General features: G+C 38.9%; 1 protein-coding gene and 1 long non-coding RNA gene across 12 annotated transcripts in view; one reads left to right on the top strand and one right to left on the bottom strand.

The window, feature by feature from the left end:
• The window catches only part of ROBO2 (roundabout guidance receptor 2), a 656,142-nt gene that overhangs the window by 339,280 nt on the left and 293,416 nt on the right, over positions 1–23,446 (bottom strand). Inside the window, exon 1 of one of the 11 annotated variants that reach the window (XM_059887566.1) lies at positions 22,388–22,470. The exons of the other annotated variants lie outside the window; for them this stretch is intronic. Coding sequence (XP_059743549.1) covers positions 22,388–22,424 — 37 coding nt within the window. The 5' untranslated portion in view covers positions 22,425–22,470. Of the gene's footprint in view, positions 1–22,387; positions 22,471–23,446 lie in introns of those variants that run through there. 11 annotated transcript variants of the gene reach the window in all.
• LOC132345459 (uncharacterized) overlaps positions 22,633–23,446 on the top strand; it is a 62,928-nt gene continuing 62,114 nt past the window's right edge. The window contains exon 1 of the long non-coding RNA XR_009494795.1: positions 22,633–22,677. This is a non-coding gene — a long non-coding RNA (uncharacterized lncRNA). The remainder of the gene's footprint in view (positions 22,678–23,446) is intronic.

The following is a 23,446-nucleotide window of genomic DNA, read 5'->3' as shown; positions in this document are numbered from 1 at the left end:
GAGGATGAGATTGTTGGATAGCATCATTGACTCAATGGACATGAGTTTGAGCAAGCTCCAGGAGATAGTGAAGGACAGGGAAGCCTGGCGTGCTGCAATCCATGGGGGTCACAAAGGGTTGGACACAACTGAGTAACTGAACAACAAAACATAGTTCTGGAAGCACATACTTTAACAATATGGACCACACCCATGTTTTGAAAAAGGATGATTTTTAAAAGGTATTTTTTATTATTTGCCAAAAGATAAAGGAAAGAAAAGCTGTCTCTTGTGTCCCTATCCTCTCACCAAGAAAATGTAACTATATTATTAATAATTATCTGACAAATGATTAAGTACGTACATTATAAAATGATTAAGTAACCTCATATTCTTTCTAACAGGATACTCCTCTAACATGGAAAATTAAATAAGAATGTTGAAATGGTACTAGGAACCCACCTCTAGAGCTGTTTCTATCATTAGATATGCAATTTCAAAAAAATCAATTTTTCAACACATTAGCTTTATTATTCTAGACTTACTTATCAATGAAATACACAATTATTTAAATAATTTACTAAATAGAAAAGCAATAGCTTAGAGAAAAAAATGACTTTGCTCTTTTAGCATCAAGCACCTAACCTTACTCATTTTCTTGATCTATATCTAATTAGTATTTTGCTGCTGCTGCTGCTGCTAAGTCTCTTCAGTCGTGTCCAACTCTGTACGACCCCATAGACAGCAGCCCACCAGGCTCCCCTGTCCCTGGGATTCTCCAGGCAAGAACACTGGAGTGGGTTGCCATTTCCCTCTCCAGTGCATGAAAGTGAAGAGGGAAAGTGAAGTCGCTCAGTCATGTCCAACTCCTAGTGACCCCATGGACTGCAGCCCACCAGGCTCCTCCGTCCATGGGATTTGCCAGGTATTTTGCTAATACTAAAATAATGTTAGTATTCTGTTAATTTTGTTACTTCTGCTTTGTTAACTACACCAAAGCCTTTGACTATGTGTATTACAACAAACTGTGGAAAATTCTTTAAGAGATGGGAATACCAGACTACCAGACCTGCCTCCTGAGAAATCTGCATGCAGGTCAAGAAGCAACAGTTAGAACTGGACACAGAACAACAGACTGGTTCCAAGTAGGGAAAGAAATACATCAGGGCTGTATATTGTCACTCTGCTTATTTCACCTATATGTAGAGTATGTCATGGGAAATGCCAGTCTGGAAGAAGCACAGCTGGAATCAAGATTGCTGGGAGAAATATCAATAACCTCAGATACGTAGATGACACCACCCTTATGGCAGAAAGTGAAGAACTAAAGAGTCTCCTGATGAAAGTGAAAGAGGAGAATGAAGTTGGCTTAAAACTCAACATTCAAAAAACTAAGATCATAGCATCCAGTCCCATCACTTCATGGCAAATAGATGGGGAAACAACGGAAACAATGAGACACTTAATTTTCTTGGGCTCCAAAATCACTGCAGATGGTGGTTGCAGCCATGAAATTAAAAGAAGTTTGCTCCTTGGAAGAAAATCTATGGCCAACCTAGACAGCATATTAAAAAGTAGAGATATTACTTTATCAACAAAGATTCGTCTAGTCAAAACTATTTTTTTCCAGTAGTTATGTATGGATGTGAGAGTTGGACTATAAAGAAAGCTGAGCACCGAAGAACTGATGCTTTTGAAATGTCTTGGAGAAGACTCTTAAGGGTCTCTTGGACTGGAAGGAGATTAAACCAGTCCATCCTAAAGAAAATAATTCTTGAATATTCACTGGAAGGACTGATGCTGAAGCCGAAACTCCAATACTTTGGCCACCTGACGCGAGGCACTGACTCACTGGAAAAGAACCTGATACTGGCAAAGATTGAAGGCAGGAGGAGAAGGGGAGGATAGATGATAAGATGGTTGGATGGCATCACTGACTCGATGGATATGAGTTTGAGCATGCTTTGAGAGCTGGTGATGGCTTAGTATGCTGTAGTCCATGGGGTCACAAAGAGACATGACTGAGCAACTGAACTGAACTGATTTTGTTAAAACACTGAATACTTATCATTGTAGATACTTAATGACTGAAGCATATTCAAATAGATATCTTAGTTCATTAGTTGTATTCTGTGGGTCCTTAAAGATCTTTGTCTGCTTTATTTCCTCCTCTTTTCCTTTTACAAGGTATAATAAATTATTTTAAAATAATCACCACGACATTGCCTCATTGCTCTGTATCAGCCATTTTCATATGTTTTGCTTTCTGCATTTTATCTTTGCAGTCATTTATCTGAAATGCATGAGCTTAGATTTCTTGATATTCATCTGCTCCTTTTTCAACCCCTCTCTACTGAGGTCATGATGATCATGTCTGAGATCTCACAAACAAGTCCAGAACAACTATACGTGGGGTCTGACCAAAACAAGGGAGGAGCTGATTGTATCTAAAACAAAGTGCATTTCCATTTAAAAAAAAAATAGCCCAAATAATGAGAATTATAAGAAATGCAATGTGGAAACTCTGAAGTTAAATGCTTCCTCTAAACAAAGATTTTTCCTAATCCCCTGATCAAAATAAAATATGAGCTCTAGCTTATTTGAACATTAAAAATAGGTCTGTGGTCCCCTTTCTCTGATGCCTGTTTTCTAAAAAATTAGCTTTAGAATGGGGAATAACTACATTTTCTTTGCTGTACTCAAGTATATTATTACTGATCATACTTGTTTATTGGAAACCTGAATGTTCAGTGGAATGTTTCAAGGACACTGGGATTAAACTTCAACCAATACTAAAAGATTTATTAGTTAGTGAAACAATCTTGATAACATTGGTTTGTGGAGTCCAATTTGAGGGTTTTCTGAAGAAAAAAAAAAACAAACAAGAAATGAATAACAAAATCATTTGGGATAAACACCTTTTACTGTTATATATACATTTAGAAGACTCTACCATTTTATACTACAAAGAAATACAAACCTTTTTCCCCCTAATTTTTGAAACAGGTTCCCTAAAAGAAATAAATTTAGTACCAAGATTAGTAAATGCTTATGTGATCCCAGAATCAATTTTCTTTACGATGTTCTTATTTAATGTTTTGTGTGGACCTAAGGAATATCTTGACTTCCCTGGTGACTCAGACGGTAAAGCGTCTGTCTATAATGTGGGAGACCAGGGTTCGATCCCTGGGTCAGGAAGATCCGCTGGAGAAGGAAATGGCAATCCACTCCAGTACTATTGCCTGGAAAATCCCATGGACAGAGGAGCCTTGTAGGCTACAGTCCATGAGGTCGCAAAGAGTTGGACACGACTGAGTGACTTCACTCACTCAAGGAATATCTTATTTCAACAGGATATGCAACTTGTAAGTTGTTAGGTTCAAATAAAGTAACAAATACAGGAAACATAACCCCATCTCATATAAAGTATTTTGTTGTTATAGTATTTTTAAGTACTTTTTTAAAGTACAGTAAACATACTACAACATGAATATAATTTCTAGTTCAAACTCATTGATGTTTAAACATGAATAGTCTAACCAGTTCAGTTCAGTCCCTCAGTTGTGCCCCACTCTGCACCACACCAGGCTTCCCTGTCCATCACAAACTCCCAAAGCTTGCTCAAACTCATGTCCATCGAGTTGGTGATGCTATCCGACCATCTTCTTCTCTGTCGTCCCCTTCTACTCCTGCCTTCATATTTTCCCAGCATCAGGGTCTTTTCAAATGAGTCAGTTCTTCACATCAGGTGGCCAAAGTATTAAAGCTTCAGCTTCAGCATCAGTTCTTCCAGTGAATATTTAGGACGGATCTCCTTTATGAATGATTGGTTTGATCTCCTTGCAGTCCAACGGATTCTCAAGAGTCTTTTCCAACACCACAGTTCAAAAGCATCAATTCTTCAGTGCTCAGCATTCATTATGGTCCAACTATCACATCCATACCTGACAAGTGGAAAAACCACAGCTTTGACTAGAAGGACCTTTGTCTACTTTTTAATATGCTGTCTAGGTTTGTCATAGCTTTTCTTCCAAGGAGCAAGCATCTTTTAATTTCATGCTGCAGTCACCATCTGCAGTGATTTTGGAGCCCAAGAAAATAAAGTCTGTCACTGTTTCCCCATCTATTTGCCATGAATCGATGGGACTGAATGCCATGATCTTTGTTTTTTGATTGTTTAGTTTTAAGCCAGCCTTTTCGCTCTCCTCTTTCACTTTCATTCAAGAGGGTATTCAGTTCTTCTTTGCTTTCTGCCATAAGGGTGTTATCACCTGCATATCTGAGGTTATTGATACTTCTCCTGGCAATCTTGATTCCAGTTTGTGCTTCATCCATTTCGGCATTTCTCATGATGTACTCTGCATATAAATTAAATAAGTAGGGTGACAATGTACAGCCTTGATGTACTCCTTTCCAAATTTGGAACCACTCTGTTGTTGCATGTTCTAATATTGCTTCTTGACCTATATACAGATTTTTCAGGAGGCAGGTAAGGTGATCTGGTATTCCCATCACTTTCAGAATTTTCCACAGTTTGTTGTGATTTACACAGTTAAAGGCTTTGGCGTAGTCAATAAAGCAGAAGTAGATATTTTTCTGGAACTCTCTTGCTTTTTCAACGATCCAATGGCTGTTGGCAATTTGATCTCTGGTTCCTCTGCCTTTTCTAAATCCAGATTGAGCACCTGGAAGTTCTCAGTTCATGTACTGCTGAAGCCTTCCTTGGATAATTTTGAGCATTACTTTGCTAGTGTGTAAGATGAGTGCAGTTGTGCAGTAGTTTGAACATTCTTTGGCATTGCCTTTCTTTGGGATTGGAAAGAAAACTGATCTTTTCCAGTCCTGTGGCCACTGCTGAGTTTTCCAAATTTGCTGGCATATTGAGTGTGGCACTTTCATATCATCATCTTTTACGATTTGAAATAACTCAACTGGAATTCCATCACCTCTTCTAGCTTTGTTCGTAATGATGCTTCTAAGGTCCACTTGTCTTTGCATTCCAGAATATCTGCCTCTAGGTCAGGGATCACACCATTGTGGTTATCTGGGTCATTAAGATCTTTTTATTATAGTCTAATAGTTAGGCTATTAAAAATGTTAGGCTAGTAGAAAAAAATTCTCTAATTTTCTTTTTGATCATAAGCATAAACATAATTGGCCGCCTCATTCCCAGCTTAACATCTTAGGGGGCTAAAATTGAAGAAGATATGTCATAATTTTTAGAGGAAAGTTCTGTGTTCTAAGAAAAAAGCAATATACATTCTGATAATTGTGCCTGCTCTGTGGATGGAAAAGGTAAATTGTTCACTTTTGAAAGGAAAAAAAAAAAAGCCTTTTTAAAACTCCTCAATTGATTTCTGTGACAGTGCCTCTTCAGAAATACCTGCTGCCATGCTAATGGCTAGAAATCGTGGATATTCATTCAGAAAGTAAACAATTTCTTCCAGACATAAAATCAACACTTTATTTGTCCCATACAAACTTATGATGAAAATATCATCTCTTGGCGATCATCTCTCCTCCTTTCTCTTTTAATAGAATTCATATTTTCAAGTATTTATTGAACAATGTATATATTCAAGTATTTATTCAATAATAAATTCATTATTATTTTCAAGTATTTACCATGTCCCAAAGCAAAGGTGGAACTTCTGTCTTATCCCCTCACAAATATTTTCCACACCCTTGTTTTTGACCTTGGTAAAAGGCATCACCAGCTCAATTTGTAACTCAAAATAGAAAGTATGCTTTTATTCACTAGTACTTTTTGCCAGCAATAAGTCTTTGCAGACTGCCTATGCGGTACTAGGCAATGGTGTGCTACATGAGACTTAGAGAGGGAAAATGAGGTCTTTCTATACCTTTGCTCTCCAAGTTTGTACTTGGAGAAAAGGCCCCACTTTTTATATCAGCTACTTTTTTCCTGGAAGAACTTCATTCATTTCCTAGTGGGCCAGTGCTAAATCTTCTAATTGTTTCACATACCAATAGTCTCCCCAACTCGTAGTCCATCTACCACACTGCTAATGTGGTAATATCCTTAAAATAAGAATGAAAGGGAGAAAAAGGAGGAAAAGAAAGAAGAGGAGAAGGGGAAGAAAGGAAGAAAAAAGAAGGAAGGACATAAGAAAATTTGGAAGAGAATGTGAAAGATACAGAGAAAACATTCCTCTTGACTTCCTGTTGCTCCCAAAATTAAAAAAAAACAAAAACAAAAAAAAAAACCCACAAAGCTTAACCATAGAAGTCCTTTGCTCCCTGTACTCCACTGAACCCGGAGGAGGCAATGGCAACCCATGTCAGTACTCCTGCCTGGAAAATCCCATGGACAGAGGAGCCTGGGAGGCTGCAGTCCATGGGGTCGCTAAGAGTTGGGCAGGACTGAGCGACTTCACTTTCACTTTTCACTTTCATGCATTGGAGAAGGAAATGGCAACCCACTCCAGTGTTCTTGCCTGGAAAATCTCAGGGACAGAGGAGCCTAGTGGGCTGCTGTCCAGGGGACGCACAGAGTCGAACAGGACTGAAGCAACTTAGCAGCAGCAGCAGCAGCAGCTCCACTGAACGATTCAGTCCCAGGTCCCTTAAAGCCACACTCTTCACACTATGCTCTGACAGACTGTCTCTCTCTGTTCACCTACAGAATCTACTGGGACTCTTCAAACTCTCCATTTGTGCAAAAGTTTTCCCTTTTCTTTTTCTTCACCAGGCATATTCCTACTCATTCATTAACCCATCTCAAATGTCATGACTATGAGGTCGTTCTTGTCTTTCCCAAAAAGTCACTGGAACCCCCACACTTTATATTCCATCTTTATTTTGACAGGCTATTAATGGAGGTTCTCTTTTATGACTCCACGGCTCCTTGCACAGAGCTCAACGATGACAAGTTTCACAGTTTTCATGTACGAGGTTGTTTTTCTCATCAAAGCATGGCGCTCGATAACTGCGTATTAGTCATTACAATGTTGTTCTGTGTGTCTCTGATGTCTCTCGACCACTGGAATATCAACACTTTGAAGCTAAGGTTGCCTTAACATTTAAGAAATGACTGTGAACTATTTTCTTTGCTTCTTCCTTCAAGTATGATCGCTAATGTTCTTATGTAGACCCACTTAGGAGGCAGATGAATTATCAGTGGGCTTGGGGTGTGTAGCAAGGAAGGTGAATGAAGGTGAACAAATAGAGGTAGAAAATCTTTATAACCTAGCTTAATGCTAAATAGCATCATTTTTGCTCTGTAATTAAGTTAAAAAGCACAGATATAGACGTAGAGATGACTAAGATAGAAATAGAAATGAAAGGATAATTTTTTTGCCTTCAAAATTTAAGATTTTTCCAGGTGTAAAGTATGCTCAGCTCACTGCTACATTCAAAAGTATAAAGTATGCTAATATCAATCACATGTGTACTTAAATAAATTTGAAGAAAAGACTGCATTGTCTCTTCAAATGTTAACTCCTTTTTGTTTGTGTGATAGTATCTTTGTGAAGGTCCATATTTCTTACCTACTGCCATAGACTTGAAAATGTCAAATGCAGTGAAAGAGATAACCTTACAAAATAGATACATGCCTTGCTCTTACTGTACTACAGGGAATTCTCTTATGGGCTGTGTAGAGTTTTCAGGACCGCAAGTAAACTTGAGTTATAGGGCTTAATAATTGCCACCTTTGCTGCCAGTTTGTGTCTCACTAGGGCATACAGCATCAAAAAAAATTCCTGAAAAATAGCTTGTGTCAATTTTTTTCCCTCCAGGCTTAAAAGTATCTGTCAGTCCTCTGAGCACTACCAAAGAGCTATTGCCTCGTCTGCCACAAAGCCTATTATATCAAAAGAAATATCCCAGAGCTTTAGAAGGACCTATGTATCTAAGGGAATGAGGAAGAGAAGGTGTGAGAGAAGCAGATCTGTGATGTATGAATGAATGAAGCAGTGAACGCTTCATCTTATCCTGAGCTAGGGTCAAAAAAGAAAAAAGGAAAAAAAAATCTCTCACAGGCCCGAAAAACTACAGCAGACGTTTAATGGATTGGATTGTATGAGTAAACAAAATTAGTGCCCGAAGCTAAGCACAGGCAATCTGGGACAGATCCACCAAAGATGTCATTGGAGATGATGTTCAGCTTCATATGGGTCAAGAGTGCCCAAGGCAGAATTACACAGCAAAGTGTTTCTTTGGCCTGGTCTCACTTTCTGCTCTGCCTCTGTCCTCTCAAGATTTTTAATCATACTTCTTTCAGCCCTCACTCCCAGTGCTCTTATTTTTCTCTTTAACTGCCTGTAGAATCTTGAGTATAATTTAAAATCTCTGAAATCTCTAACCTACCAGTCAAACTTCCATGCTTCTGAGATAGTTGACTTCATCAATGCATTAGAGAAAAGTACCTATAATCTTCATCAAGCTCATTCACCCTAAAGTATACGTGTGGACTGGACAGTGGATATTAGATTCCATCTTCTAAAAATAAAAAGCTTACTACATCTGAATGAATCTTTCAGTAGAGTGTCTGGGACAGACATTCCAATCAGAGGCTTGCTGGTTCCTCTTTCCTAGGTTGGATTAATACTCTTTCTGTACATATTTTAGGGGAAAAAAAAAACTCTCTAAAGTACACTTCTAAAAAGTGTCTTGTTGTGTTACTCAGTTGCTAAGTCATGTCTGACTCCTTGTGACCCCATGGACTGCAGCACACCAGGCTTCCCTATTCTTCACTATCTCCCTGAGTTTGCTCAAATTCATGTCCATTGAATTGGTAATGTCATCTAACCATCTCATCTTCTGCCGACCTCTTCTCCTTTTACCTTCAGTTTTTGCCAGCATCAGGGTCTTTTCCAATGAGTCAGTTCTTCGCATCAGTATTGGAGCTTCAGCCTCAGCATCAGTGCTTCCAATGAATATTCAAGGTTGATTTCCTTTAGGATTGACCTCATCCCAAACTACGGATAATTTGCTCCAAAAAACACAGTGTGACAATTTTCATTATTGAAGCAAGCCAACAGTTATGCAAATTGGCCATTGTTTTGAATAACATATTTGATTGCAGATGGTTTTAACAACCTAGGCGACTCAGATTTATAAAAATTTAGGCATATGTGATGGTGGATTCTGAACACATGAGATAAAATTCTCTGCCAGGTTTCTTTTCATGACTCATGTGGGCAATGGTTTGTCACAATTTATCAAAACAACAAATATACTTCTCTTTGTCAACAGTTGCACTGACATTCAAATCACCAGTTTATAACAAAAATATAAGTATAGATTTTTGTTCATGTAGGTTTTTTCACTTAATAAGCTTCCATATTTAATTCTGTTCATAATAATCAATCTAATAAAATTAAAATCTAGGATTCTTTACCTTGCCAATTGCATAAAAGCATAAAGCTTCACTTGTAACAGTAAAATTAAAAATACAGTGTAAGAAGTAGCTGATGCAAGTTAGGAACAGCCAGCTTTAATGAAAGTGTCTGGGACATCACCTTAAGAATGCATGGTTGAATCAACAAATCTAAAGCTATAGCCTCTTTGTGGTTAATAAAATGGCTGAGGCTGAAATCTAACCAAGCCTCAATGGAATCCATTATAATAAACTGGCTTAAGCTAACAGAACTGAAATCACATGCACTGTATCCTGTGAAATAATTCTTTGGGGGGAAGGAGAGGAATCTGGACAGAATATGCAGTAAAGTGGAGTCTTGAGTAAGAATTCAGTAGATTTCAGTGAACCCCAACAAAAATGGGGGAAGAGCAAACCATCAGAAACATTCCCTGATTGAAGAAAGGAAGTTTATCACAGTTCAGGTGGAAGCTGTCTGAAGACTCGCTTTTACCCTCTGTTTTGACTGCTTGGATCTAGTATTCAACAACCATCTTCCCCATACATAATTGTACTCACACTAATAACGCCTACTACTGATTATTCATTCTGTGCCATACATAGATTTGCCTGAGTAAACCATGGTCTTGTTTTTTTTTTTTTTTTTATCATATGACAACTCAAGTACCAATAGGTATTACTCATTTTGGAGTTAGGCCTAATGAAATACATAACCAGGTCAAGGATAACACAGTAAGGAATTGATGGGATCAAGATTCAAGCCTGAAGAGTTCAATTCCAGACTTTAATGATATACTCTAGAACACCATCTCTGGAAAAGCATCACAGGAAGCTGAAGACCAGACTAGATCAAGAAGCGACAGCACCATGGTTCCACCTGGACAGAGTCACTGGCTTACAAGCCACCAAATCTGTGTCATAGTCCTAGAGTTTTAACAAATTCAAGTTGGTCACAAACATTTCAAACAGAAACAAAAGCAAGAACAAAGATATCACCTGATTGCTTTTTCATCTTAAAAGTTCCAGGCAATAGATGGGAGTATACATTACGAGTACAAAATATCACCTGATTGCTTTTTCATCTTAAAAGTTCCAGGCAATAGATGGGAATATACATCACGAGTACAAAATAAAGAGATTCCCTCAACACTGGCATAGTTATCTAAACAGCAATGTCAAGCTAATTTCTATCGCAGGAATGTCTCAATCTATTTCAAAGTTTTTCATTATAAATACAGAGAACAAAGAATATCAACCGTTATACAAATACTATACCTAACCAGAAAAGCAGCCATTTCAAGCTAGTAAAAACAGTGGGAATAACCTTTAGTTCAACTGCATAAGGAATAAAACTGAGATTCTTTGAATCTCACAAAATCCAGGTATCAGATTTGCAATATATTCTTTTTTTCTTTGCCTTAAATATTAAAAATTTAGTTGCTAAAAGATATCTTTTTTTTTTTTTTTAAACTAGTAGAAATGTGATTACTGATCAAAGTCAATACAACACTCTGGGGCACATAAACCACATCTGAGAAAATACCCAGCTTTACTGTTTTCCAGTCTACCCAACTGCAAGTGTCCTCAAAATGTCATCAACAATAAACTGCAAAAGGCTTCACATCTCCTCATTAAACAGTCTCCCTCAGGCACTGGGCTGAGGGAGAAATTGCCTGCTTCCTAAGATGGCATTTATGAATTCAGACACGGATACCAGCACTTCCACTAAATGCAAAAGTTTATATATTGAAGCCTGTTTATGGAGCAATCAGTGCAGGGTACATAGAAGCAAAGAGCCATTCCAGATAATTACCATATGAATGGGCTTAATATTTCTCTGACATACCCCAAACATCTACTGCACAATTTGAAATCTAGATTGGAAAATATGTCTTCCTGGTGCCCTGGGGGTTTTGTTCTTGTCAGATTCCACAGCACACCCTCAAGTGACAGAAGACACAGCTACCTTTTTCACACTGAATGACAAAGTTTATTTCATATAGAATACTATATGATTTACCTTTGCTTCAAAGAAATGGATGAAGCAAGTCAACTGAATATTGAGAAACAATTTCACTTGGCCATTTATTTCATGTTGGAATTGAGAATTTCTAACACTTTGCTTCTTTTTTAAAACAAACACACAACAACTTCTTACCAAATAAAGAATATTACTGAAGAGGGACAAGGTGGCGTTCAGTAAATATGACTCCACAGAAAATAAACAAAGTTAACAACATGTCATCAGCTCAAGGCCCACAATTCTTTGGTTGCCTTTCAAAGCTTTGTAAAGAGCTCCCACCAAATTTTTCATTTTCTACTTTTAGGCCTGAGCCTTACACTTGAAACTGATCTTCTAAGAACCCCTTAAACACACTCCATAAAAGTCCATCCCTATTTATTTATCTGGATAGTCTTCCTCACCACAGACCCTGAGCTCAGTCATAACTGACTTCTACTCAAATCTAAATATTACCCTTGATGACATAATGTTTATTAGACACAAATCATGCCCATTGTCATTCTCTGACACAATACAGACATCAAATCACCAAAAATGTAGTACCTAGTAATATGCCTTACACTTGGACTTTGGGTGAAGTAGGGGACCAATGGTTTAAATAATTGGGTTATCCGAAAAGGTCATTTGGGTTTTTCCCTAACATCTTACAGAAACTTACATGAACTTTTGGGTTAACACAATATATATGATACTAAAAGTAAAAACAAGTTATAATCTGGTTAACACAATCAGTGTGTATCAAGTGTTTGACTCAGATGGGTTGCAAAAATTAGATGAATGCACATTTCTTAAGCATTGTGTAAGTGTAAGCCCAATGAAAGAGATATGAAAGTAGAAAATGAGAATTAAGTTGAATATCCTGAATAAAATGGCCAAGGAACTCAATGATTTCACTATCACCATACAGAATTCTTTCATTAGGAACTGAGTCTATTTATTGACAAAAGAGCAGAGCAAACAGGTAGGATATTGATGTTTCATAAATGATATGAAATCTCTCTTAATAAAAAGGGATCCTCTATAAACAAGAGTTACAGTGTTCTTTCATTAGTCTGAACATGAGAACCAGAGTTGAATTTGTTATGTTTTGCCATGCAAGAGAGGAGAGAATATTAAACCTCCAAGGACTAGAAAGAGAACAAAAATAGAAACAGAAGTTTCCCATGTTCTACCTGTTCAAACTCAAGAGAATTTTATTCATATGTCTCCTTCTAGAAGTCTTATACCTAACATTCCCTATTCCATCATTCCTTCTTTTCTCAAAAACCTTGTTTCTATTTACCCAGTGCTAAAAGATGCTTACTCCTTGGAAGGAAAGTTATGACTAACCTAGATAGCATATTGAAAAGCAGAGACATTACTTTGCCAACAAAGGTTTGTCTAGTCAAGGCTATGGTTTTTCCAGTGGTCATGGATGGATGTGAGAGTTGGACTGTGAAGAAGGCTGAGCGCCGAAGAATTGATGCTTTTGAACTGTGGTGTTGGAGAAGACTCTTGAGAGTCCCTTGGACTGCAAGGAGATCCAACCAGTCCATTCTGAAGGAGATCAGCCCTGGGATTTCTTTGGAAGGACTGATGCTAAAGCTGAAACTCCAGTACTTTGGCCACCTCATGCGAAGAGTTGACTCATTAGAAAAAACTCTGATGTTAGGAGGGATTGGGGGCAGGAGGAGAAGGGGACAACAGAGGATGAGATGGCTGGATGGCATCACTGACTCGATGGACATGAGTCTGAGTGAACTCCGGGAGCTGGTGATGGACAGGGAGGCCTGGCGTGCTCCAATTCATGGGGTCGCAAAGAGTCAGACACGAGTGAGCAACTGAACTGAACTGAACTGAACTGAAATCAGTTTCAGATCACTTATTTTTGTTCTAAAAGACTACATCGATACCAACATTGGATCACTAATGAGTGGGGAAAATCCAAGTGTCAAACTCTGTTGAGGCACTAACTTGTTTTGTAGGGAGACTCAGATCAACACATCAGAAAGCAATACAGGACAAGGACATTCCGTGCATCTGACAAAAGAATGCATGAGAAAGAAAAACTAAACAGCTGAGTTCAAGCATTGTTCCTGCAATTACTGCCAAACTATCACAGATTTCAGCAGTTTATGAAAACAGTATTTTGTGTTTTCAAATATGCTTTAAAATTTTTCACAGAATGTATCAGATGGGATGTATTCTTGTCATTTTGGGAGAATGTGGAGAAAACAGGCATGCCAAAGACCAAGAACAGCATGTGGGAATGACACTTTACATGCTATTTTAATATCACTTTTTTTTCAAAATGTAAAGTGTTGTGAAACATTAGCAGGGGCAAGGCAATGTCAAAAGGTTTTCAACTATATATCTATCTATCTCTTTTATTCCATTAAGGTGCCCTGTTCCATTTTTAACATATGCCATTATTATCAATGCCGGCTCATCATCTTTACCATAAATTAAACAGCAGATCAATTGCTGCATAATAGCATGGCAAAGGGTATACAGGGAAATTATGAAATGCTGGCAGGTGATTCATATAAGAAGAGTTAGCTTGCAACTTTAGATTTGTCTGCATGCTGTCCATCAATGAATTCCAGCTTGATAGTATAGTGTGCCACAGAATACGGGTGGGTACATTGTTTTGCAGTTTGTAAACATATACATAGTCCATGTCTTCAAACACTGTGTGTGTGTGTGTGTGTGTGTGTGTGTGTGTGTTGTGTTAGTCGCTCAGTCCTGTCTGACTCTTTGCAACCTCATGGACTATAGCCTGCCAGGAAATCCATGGGATTTCCCAGGAAGGATACTGGAGTGGGTTGCCATTCCCTTCTCCAGGGGATCTTCCCAACCCAGGGACTGATGCAGGGTCTCCTGCATTGCAGGTAGCCAGAAAGGAAGCCCTTAAAACACGAATGCCCTTCAAAGTATGGCCTAAACTTTATTATTGTATGGCCTAAACTGTATTATTAAACTCAGTGGTGGCATGTGGATGTGGTTTATTGCTCACTCAATGTGTCCTTATAGTATGTGCCCCACCATCACAGCATTCTGGGTGCACCAGAGAGTAAAAGGCGCCTGGCAATTTTTTCGGGGGAAAGGAGGTATAAGAATGGTGGGTGTGTAGGCAGGGAGTAAGGAGGAGCAGAATGAGGTAGGTACAGCAGGAACATTTCCAGTGTTTCACTTTTGAATGCAGCATGTAAGGGTGGCCATTCGGCACAGTTTCAGAAATATTGCTCTGAGACCCAGGAGTATATTCCTAGCCTTTGAAACTTGGAATCCCCTCATGGGCTTTATTATTCCCTTCCCCAGGCATGGTTCCTGTTCTCAAAGGTATAGTCTTAACCTGCAAAATAGAGATGCAGTGATGGAAAGGGTAAGAAAATAAAGAAAACCTTGACTTATAAATTATCCCCAACCCAGTTCTCTCTCTTTCTCCTGTCTCAGGAGGTACAAGTTTGCTCACCTCTCTGATCCAAGGAACGGCACACGGAGTGCACACGGTGAATAAAATGTATCTGAAGGCATTCTCAAGCACAGAAGGTGCTTCTCTCTCTGCTACAACATGAATTAGAGCTATTCTCCTAGAATTATGATTATACACAGAGGCTAGATGGTTACAGTACTGGCCAGTTATAAGTATGGTAAACTACAATATGGGTTAAATAGGCTTTGGAGGGTTGATCAGGAAGCAATCTTATGGAACAATGTTTCCACTGCAGATGGCATCCCAAGTTCCAGACTGTCTCTGACTTACCCTTGGTCTTTCAGAACATGATTCAACTCATGTTGAATTGAGACTAGCCTGCACTCTGCTCCTTTCTGATACAAAGGGTATTCCATTGGTTCAGTTGAAGCAACACGGGCTAATTCTTGGTTCTTGAAAAACAGAGTGAATAAAACCGCCCTTAAAGCAGAATTCATGTTGAGGAAGAATTTGAATAGAACTCGATCGGGAGGAAAAACAGCAAATGAGGGGTATGTCTCCAGCACCACGAGGGAGACTTTGCAGGAATTAGCTGGTGTTGTGTTAGTTCTTATCCCTGAAGAAGCACTGCTAAGCTATTTGAAGCTGCTTTCTCAAAGGGATTATCTCCTTCAATCTGTTTTAATCACAACTAAATGCTTTCAGTTGCTGGATACTGAGCTAGAATTAGAGAATCAGAATTCCCTTAGATCTCTGTGATTTGGTTGAAAAAAAGAAATACGCACACACACTCACATACACATACACTCTAGAAATTATTTTGTCAACAGCCATTCTTCAGGTTAGGAAAAATAAAAGGGTTATATTTTTAAACAGCACAAAACTAGATCAACCCATACATGAAATATTATACATGAAACTGCTTTAGAGATTAGAGGTGATTTTCAGCAGCAGGAAAATACATTCTTTAGAAAAACAGCTACCCCTGAAGAAGATTACTCTGGCTAAAAACTAAATGAAATGAAAAACAGAATGGTAGAGTTGAGCTACAATTTGTAAGTTAGATAATTATTATTAATTGTTTATTTTTCTCATTTTATGTTACCAAAAAAATCCCATATATTTACATACTACACTACAAGTTTTGAATGTTTTCAAATAATGCACTAGTCTATATTTGTTGTTGCTGTTCAGTCGCTCAGTCATGTCTGCCTCTTTGCAACCCCTTGGACTGCAGCATGCCAGACTTCCCTGTCCATCACCATCTCCCTGAGCTTGCTCACATTAATGTCCACTGAGTCAGTGACGCCATCCAACCATCTCATCCTCTGTCATCCCCTTCTCCTCCTGCCTTCAATCTTTCCCAGCATCAGGGCCTTTTCTAATGAGTCGGCTCTTCACATCAGGCAGCCAAAGTACTGGAGTTTCAGCTTCAGCTATACTATGTAGACTAATAGTAATCTACACAATATGATGAGAAAACTGGTCATTGACTAACTCCATTTATGATTGGAATTATTCCATTAGACACATGTTTGCTGAAGAAAAACTACAGAGATGATAAAAATGCTTGCTTTCTGTAACTATTAATTGATAATTTTTAGATGAATGAAACAATTATTTTCTTGCATTAAAACTAAAGCATAAAAAACAACTGTGGCTCAGTGAAAGAATTTCATCAATCCAGAATATTCAATTCCATAGTAGAAGCAGTAAAATTCAAGGTGAAAGCATGGACCCTGAAACTAGATTGTCTGTAATTTGAATCCCTGAAATTCTCGGCCTTCTAGGAGTATAATCTGTCCTGTCAAATGAGGTCAAAATAATACTATTTATCTTGTAAGACTGTTGTGAGGATTACACAGGCAGGTAACTCAATGTGTGTAACCAGTATGCACCCAATAGATTGTTATACTTCGTATTTATGTGGACCAAATTTAAAACAAAGTATTACGTATCAGGTGAGTTTTTATTCTCAATTATCCACACCCCCAGTTCAAAGACACTGATGGCTATTTTATAGGCATCAATAGGTTCACATGTTGCCCAAGATGTAGAGCTATCAAATAATTTTGTGCTGACATCAGTTGCCTCCTGACAGCTCTAAGATAGGAAATAATAAGCCGTCAATGTCAGCACTCTTAAATCAAGCCCAGGGGCCTCCATGGCACCAGACCGTGGCAGCTTGTTACTGCTAAGGAAATGTCAGTCCAGTCAAAGTGCGGCGGAGTTGTCAAAGTCCCCAGTTACATCTGCCCTGGTATAACTAGCATTCTGTATGGTAACATTCATAAAGATGCTGTTATATTGCCAAAAACCCTGAAGCATAACAGCCAAGGTGGCTCTCAGAATTCAAGAAGTTGTTTGACTTCTTCGATCACTGGAATTCCTCCCTGCAGTAGACATGTTTATTTTCTCTGTGTTTGTAGGCACCACATTTAGGATGAAAGGTCACATTTTCTACCTGTGAATATCACAAGAATTTGTATCAAGCCAGGCATCATTATACACACAATGACTGACTTTTGGTTTGCATTTGCAAGCAATGCTTATGAACCATTTTTTTTTAATTAACTTTGTAAATGCATTGGATTTAGAACGACTTATGTCTGCCCCCTACTTCATAACTGGATTTTAATTTCCTTTGACTGGCACTGATTCTGAGAGCCTGCTATTATCCATTCTCACCCACAGCATCTTTGCCATGGCAGGCATCACCTACTTCTAAGATGGCACATTGGTTGAATCTAAGGGTCTTGTTAGAGATTTTCTATTTCCATATAATGTTAAGAATAGCTTCCAGGTAATACATATGCTGGTTTAAAATTTCATTTTCTTGCTATTCCTGTAAAGTATGGTGGCATTTTCATTGTGTTTCAGCTTTCCCATCAACAAGCCCATTTCTAGGCCTTATGCCACAAAAAAATAATAGAATGTGCTAGCTGTTCTCAGTCCTGTTTTGCCAGTAAATATCAGTGCTCATTGATTCAATTTTTCATTACAGTTGGTAAAGGCCTTTAGTAACATTTAAGGGTTTCAATCCCATAGTGCTATACAAGCACCAATCAGAGTTCCATCTCTGGAGTCCACGTTAGGAATGTACATTCATCAACATACAGCAGTACCTGGATCTCATCCTTTGCTGACACTTACAGCCAGTCCCCTGTGACTTTCATCATGAAGAGTGTGTTGGGGTTAGAACTGGGTTATAGTCTGTGGTCATTAATCTAACATCTCACTGAGGACTTTCCTGTGCCTCAAACTGCAAGTCTCTCTCACCCTCTTCATACACTAGTGTCAAAGGAAATACTTACATCTGTGCTATAAATCAATTTGAATATATGGTAACAGAAACAAACATATGGGTTAAATTTCCTTGAAATTACACGTGGTTATAAAAATTGATCTAAAAAAATAGTACTTGGAAAAACATGTTTGGGATTTGATCGAACAAAAATATTTTAAAATATCTCAAGCTGTTTGGCAAATCTTAAAAATGCCAAGTGATTTCCAAGACTAGTCACAACATCCTTTGTCTAATACATGAGCCTTTCAAAGCATGAAAATGTGTGTGTGTGTGTGTGTGTGTGAGTGTGTGTGTGTGCAATGAAACAATGGGCTTTGTAACCATCTTCAGGAATGTCATCCTATAAAAACAGACTAAAGAACACCACAGAACAACTGTTTATGAAATTTGTTATCAGTACTGCAAATACTTATCAGGCAAAGGTTCAGTTCTACATATAAGTAGAATCCTAAGGTCTGTACTTGATGTGCGTAGGTAATGCCAAAGTTATTTGACAACTTATTTTCCTCAAACAAATGGCCTGTTTTCTGTAGAAAAGCTATTTGTTGCAGCTAATTTGGGGAGAAACGTGAGTCTTACCTGGTGGTTCAGAAGATAAAGAATCTGCCTGCAATGCAAGAGACCTGGGTTCAATCCCTAGAGAAGAAATGGCAACCCACTCCAGTATTCTTGCCTAGAGAATTCCATGGACAGAGGGGCCTGGCAGGCTACCATCCAAAGGATCTCAAAGAGTCGGACACGACTGAACAACTAACAAACATAGGTTAAAATGCAAACGTGTTACTCTATTATATGCAGAGTATATCATGAGAAACGCTGGGCTGGAAGAAGCACAAGCTGGAATCAAGATTGCCGGGAGAAATATCAATAACCTCAGATATGCAGATTACACCACCCTTATGGCAGAAAGTGAAGACGAACTAAGGAGCCTCTTGATGAAAGTGAAAGAGGAGAGTGAAAAAGTTGGCTTAAAGCTCAAGGTTCAGAAAACTAAGATCATGGCATCCGGTCCTTTCACTTCATGGCAAATAGATGGGGAAACAGTGGAAACAATGGCAGACTTCATTTTTTTTTTTGGCTCCAAAGTCACTGCAGATGGTGATTATAGCCATGAAATTAAAAGACGCTTACTCCTTGAAAAGAAGTTATAACCAACCTAGACAGAATATTAAAAAGCAGGGACATTACTTTGTCAACAAAGGTCCATCTAGTCAAGGCTATGGTTTTTCCAGTAGTCACGTATGGATGTGAGAGTTGGACTATAAAGAAAGCTGAGAGCAGAAGAATTGATGCTTTTGAATTGTGGTGTTGGAGAAGACTCTTGAGAGTCCCTTGGACTGCAAGAAGATCCACCCAGTCCATCCTAAGGGAAATCAGTCCTGGGTGTTCATTGGAAAGACTAATGTTGAAGCTGAAACTCCAGTACTTTGGCCACCTAATGGGAAGAGCTGACTCATTTGAAAAGACCCTGATGTTGGGAAAGATTGAAGGCAGGAGGAGAAGGGGACGACAGAGGATGAGATGGTTGGATGGCATCACCGACTCAATGGACATGAGTTTGGGTAAACTCCGGGAGTTGGTGATGGACAGGGAGGCCTGGTGTGCTGCGGTTCATGGGTCGCAAAGAGTCAGACATGACTGAGCGACTGAACTGAACTGAACTGATTAGCGTGGAGTAGCACACACATCACACACTTGATCTCATAAACTTGATGTCTGGGGCATGAGATAACAGTTGTAAGAAACAATTAATTCTCAACTCAGGAGAGCAGATAAGAAAAGTCAAGAGCATGAGGGCACTGCCAAGGAAGGCTTGATGTGCTTGGGGCATGAATGCCACAGTCTGGGGCAGCTGGAGATCTTTTGGGATGTAAACGTTGGGGTAACATGGCTGGTTTTGAGCAAAGAGAATGTGTGTATGTACACAGCAATGAAATTTTATTTGTTGCATGGAATTGTACATGTATTTATAATTACATATATAATATTTATATGGAAGATACATGCTTCATATATGTTACATACATTATATGAGTATATATTAAATTATATGGGCTTCCCTGGTGGTTCAGCAGTAAAGAACCTGCCTGCAATGCAGAAGACACTGAGATTCAGGTTTGATCCCTGGGTCAAGAAGATCCCTGGGAGGAAGAAATGGCAACCCACAGTAGTCTTGCCTGGAAAATTCCATGGGGGTCACAAAGACTCTAACATGAGCGAGTGACTATACAACAACAGAAAACATTATACATAACATATACTTTATACTTTAATTCCTGCCATAATACCAGTATTTTAAATAACTCAGAAACTCTATAATACTCAAGCTTGAAAATAGCTACAGAAAATGTATAAAATATATGCAACCTAAACAATTAAGTATATTATCTAGATAAGTGTTTACCTGTCTCATGACTTCCCCATTTCTTTACTTATGGCTGCCTCACTCTTGGTCATCTATTTGATAAATTTGCTTCTGATCTCATCTCCAGAGTTTTATGTTCCTTCAAATCATTGTGAAACTTTGTCACCAAAAACTTCCTTAAGTATTATGTTAGGCAAACAATACCTCTAATGAGAGCTGATAACTTCCAATTTACTTCAGAATAAAACTAAAACTTTGGAGAATGCTTAACTCTCCCATTGCTTGATGTCTGTTGAGTCAAGTTTTCTCAGTAACACTTCCAAATTTGAGCATTTCCTCATTATGTGTCTCTCAAATCACTCAATGGGCTTCCCTTGTGGCTCAGCTGGTAAAGAATCTGCCTGTAATGCGGGAGACCTGGGTTCAATCCCTAGATTGGGAAGATCCCCTGGAGAAGGGAAAGGCTACCCACTCCAGTATTCTGGCGTGGAGAATTCCATGGACTATATAGCCCACGGGGTCACAAAGAGTCAGACACGACTGAATGACTTTGTTTCAAATCATTCAACAATTCCTTTCAGGAAACACTTTCTTTTGTGTTTAAAAAAAAAAAATCAGACTGAAACACAAAAACATCATTTCATCACAAAATTCTGGACTACCTAGTGTCATATGAATCTATATTTTTTGTAAGATTAACTCATAATATTCATGTGTATAAAGTGAAGTCAAAACCTCACCTTCTCTCATGAGATAATTTGTCATGGTATAAAACATAGTGTCTGCTTAAGCACTCTGTGAGTGCCTGCTAAGTTGCTTCAGTCCTTACTGTGACCCCATGGACTGCAGTCCACCAGGCTCCTCTGTCCATAGGATTCTCCAGGCAAGAATACTGGACTGGGTTGCCATACCCTCATCCAGGGGATCTTCCTGACCCAGGAATCAAACTGGCATCTCTTATGTCTCCTGCATTGGCTGGCAGGTTCTTTACCACTAGCACCACCTGAGAAGTCCTTAAGGTGCTTGAGGAAAATTATAAAATGATGCAGCCCCTGAGGTCTGCCTAGGTAAACTTTTCTTCCTTGAAGCCCCTTCTCTGCTGGTTGCTCAGAACCACACTCTCTACAGCGCTTTCTGCACAGGTACCCTTCAGCGCTGTGCCCAGTCTCTTGATCATTTCACTCACTCTTCTAGGCTTAACTGTGTTCCCCAGCCCTCTGCACTTGGATGTGCTCCCCTGGTTCTCAATGCATATTTCTACCAGAACTGTTTCACTGCTTAGTCATCTGTTCCCTAGCCTTTCACATGTCTTATTTATCTTTGCATTTCTCTCACATTGTCTGGAATGTAGCACATTCTTGGTAGTGCTTAAATATTTTCCAGAGATAAATAAACACAAATAACCTCAAATTATAATCACAATGCTCAACTGACCTCTATTGCCATTTATATCCTAACACATAAATTTTAACTATGATGCTACCATCTCTCTCTAAAATATTTCTCTGTATGTATTCAAATTCATAGAGAAACAGTGAATATAGTCACCACCCAACTTTATATTTACACTTTTTAAATTCCTCCAGACACATAAGTTTTAAAACATGCAGACCCATTTTACTATCTTTTTTAGTCGATTATAATCTTTTCATTTGGAACTGTCCTGTGCTTGCATGGGTAGAAAGGATCTTTGTCAACTCTCTCACATTTACAATTGTGAATCTAATAATTGAAAAGATTTCTGATTTTTTTAAAGAGTTGAATTTTAGTTGCAAGACACATTCACTGATACCTATAATAACCAACCATCTTTCTCTCTCTCTCTCTCTCTCTATATATATATATATAATGTTTTTAAAAGAAACAATGAAAAACAATTGTCAAAAAAATGTTTGGATGGTAGCCTGTGAGTGAAGTACCATTTTTGGCCACTAGAGGGGAGCTATCTTCAAACTCACCAAAGAACTTGACTTGTTTCTTGTTTTTTTCCCTCATTTAACAAGTCCCTTCCCTCCTTTAGCGATTCCCTGGTGGCTCAGACAGTAAATCGTCTGCCCGCAAGGCGGGAGACCCAGGTTCGATTCCTGGGTTGGGAAGATCCCCTGGAGAAGGAAATGGCAACCGAGCCAGTACTCTTGCCTAGAAAATTCCATGGATGGAGGAGCCTGGTGGGCTACAGTCCATGAGGTCACAAAGAGTCAGACACGACTGAGCGACTTCACCATGACGATTTCCCTCCTTTAGTCAGGTATGTGGTCAAGGTACTAATCAGAATCCTTCATTAATAGTATGTTTAATGACAATGTTTAATCAAACAGAAGCTCTTTTTTCTAAGATCTAGAAACAAAGACGGAGAAGGCAATGGCACCCCACTCCAGTACTCTTGCCTAGAAAATCCCATGGACAGAGGAGCCTGGTAGGCTGCAGTCCATGGGGTCGCGAAGAGTCGGACACAACTGAGAGACTTCACTTTCACTTTTCACTTTCATACATTGGAGAAGGAAATGGCAACCCACTCCAATGTTCTTGCCTGGAGAATCCCAGGGATGGGGGAGCCTGGTGGGCTGCTGTCTCTGGGATTGCACAGAGTCGGACACGACTGAAGCGACTTAGCGGCAGAAACAAAGAACCACAACTGCTAACTGCTACGTGTCCCTCTAGAGGCAAAAGGAAATCTATAATTTGCCTTGAGAAAGTGGAAAGAGATCAAGAGGGAACGACAGAGGTAGCACCAAAGTGCACTCTTATTCCTTTACCATCTGTCACAATCACTGTCATTCCCCAAAGGCCATTTTAACAAATGAAACAGGAGTGAGCTCCCAAGATCTTGAAAAAAAGGAAGCGTTCTGAATCATGTGCTTGTTCAGTCACTCAGTCGTGTCTGACTCTTTGCAACCCCATGGACTGTAGCCCGCCAGGCTCCTCTTTCCATGGAATTTTCCAGGCAAGAATATTAGAGTGGGTTGCCACTTCCTATTCCAGTTCTGAGTCACATTGAATATTAAAACTCAACAATA

The sequence above is a fragment of the Bos taurus genome, chromosome 1 (genome assembly GCF_002263795.3).
Source record: "Bos taurus isolate L1 Dominette 01449 registration number 42190680 breed Hereford chromosome 1, ARS-UCD2.0, whole genome shotgun sequence".
NCBI lineage: Eukaryota > Metazoa > Chordata > Mammalia > Artiodactyla > Bovidae > Bos > Bos taurus.
This window is presented reverse-complemented; position numbering and strand designations above follow the sequence as displayed.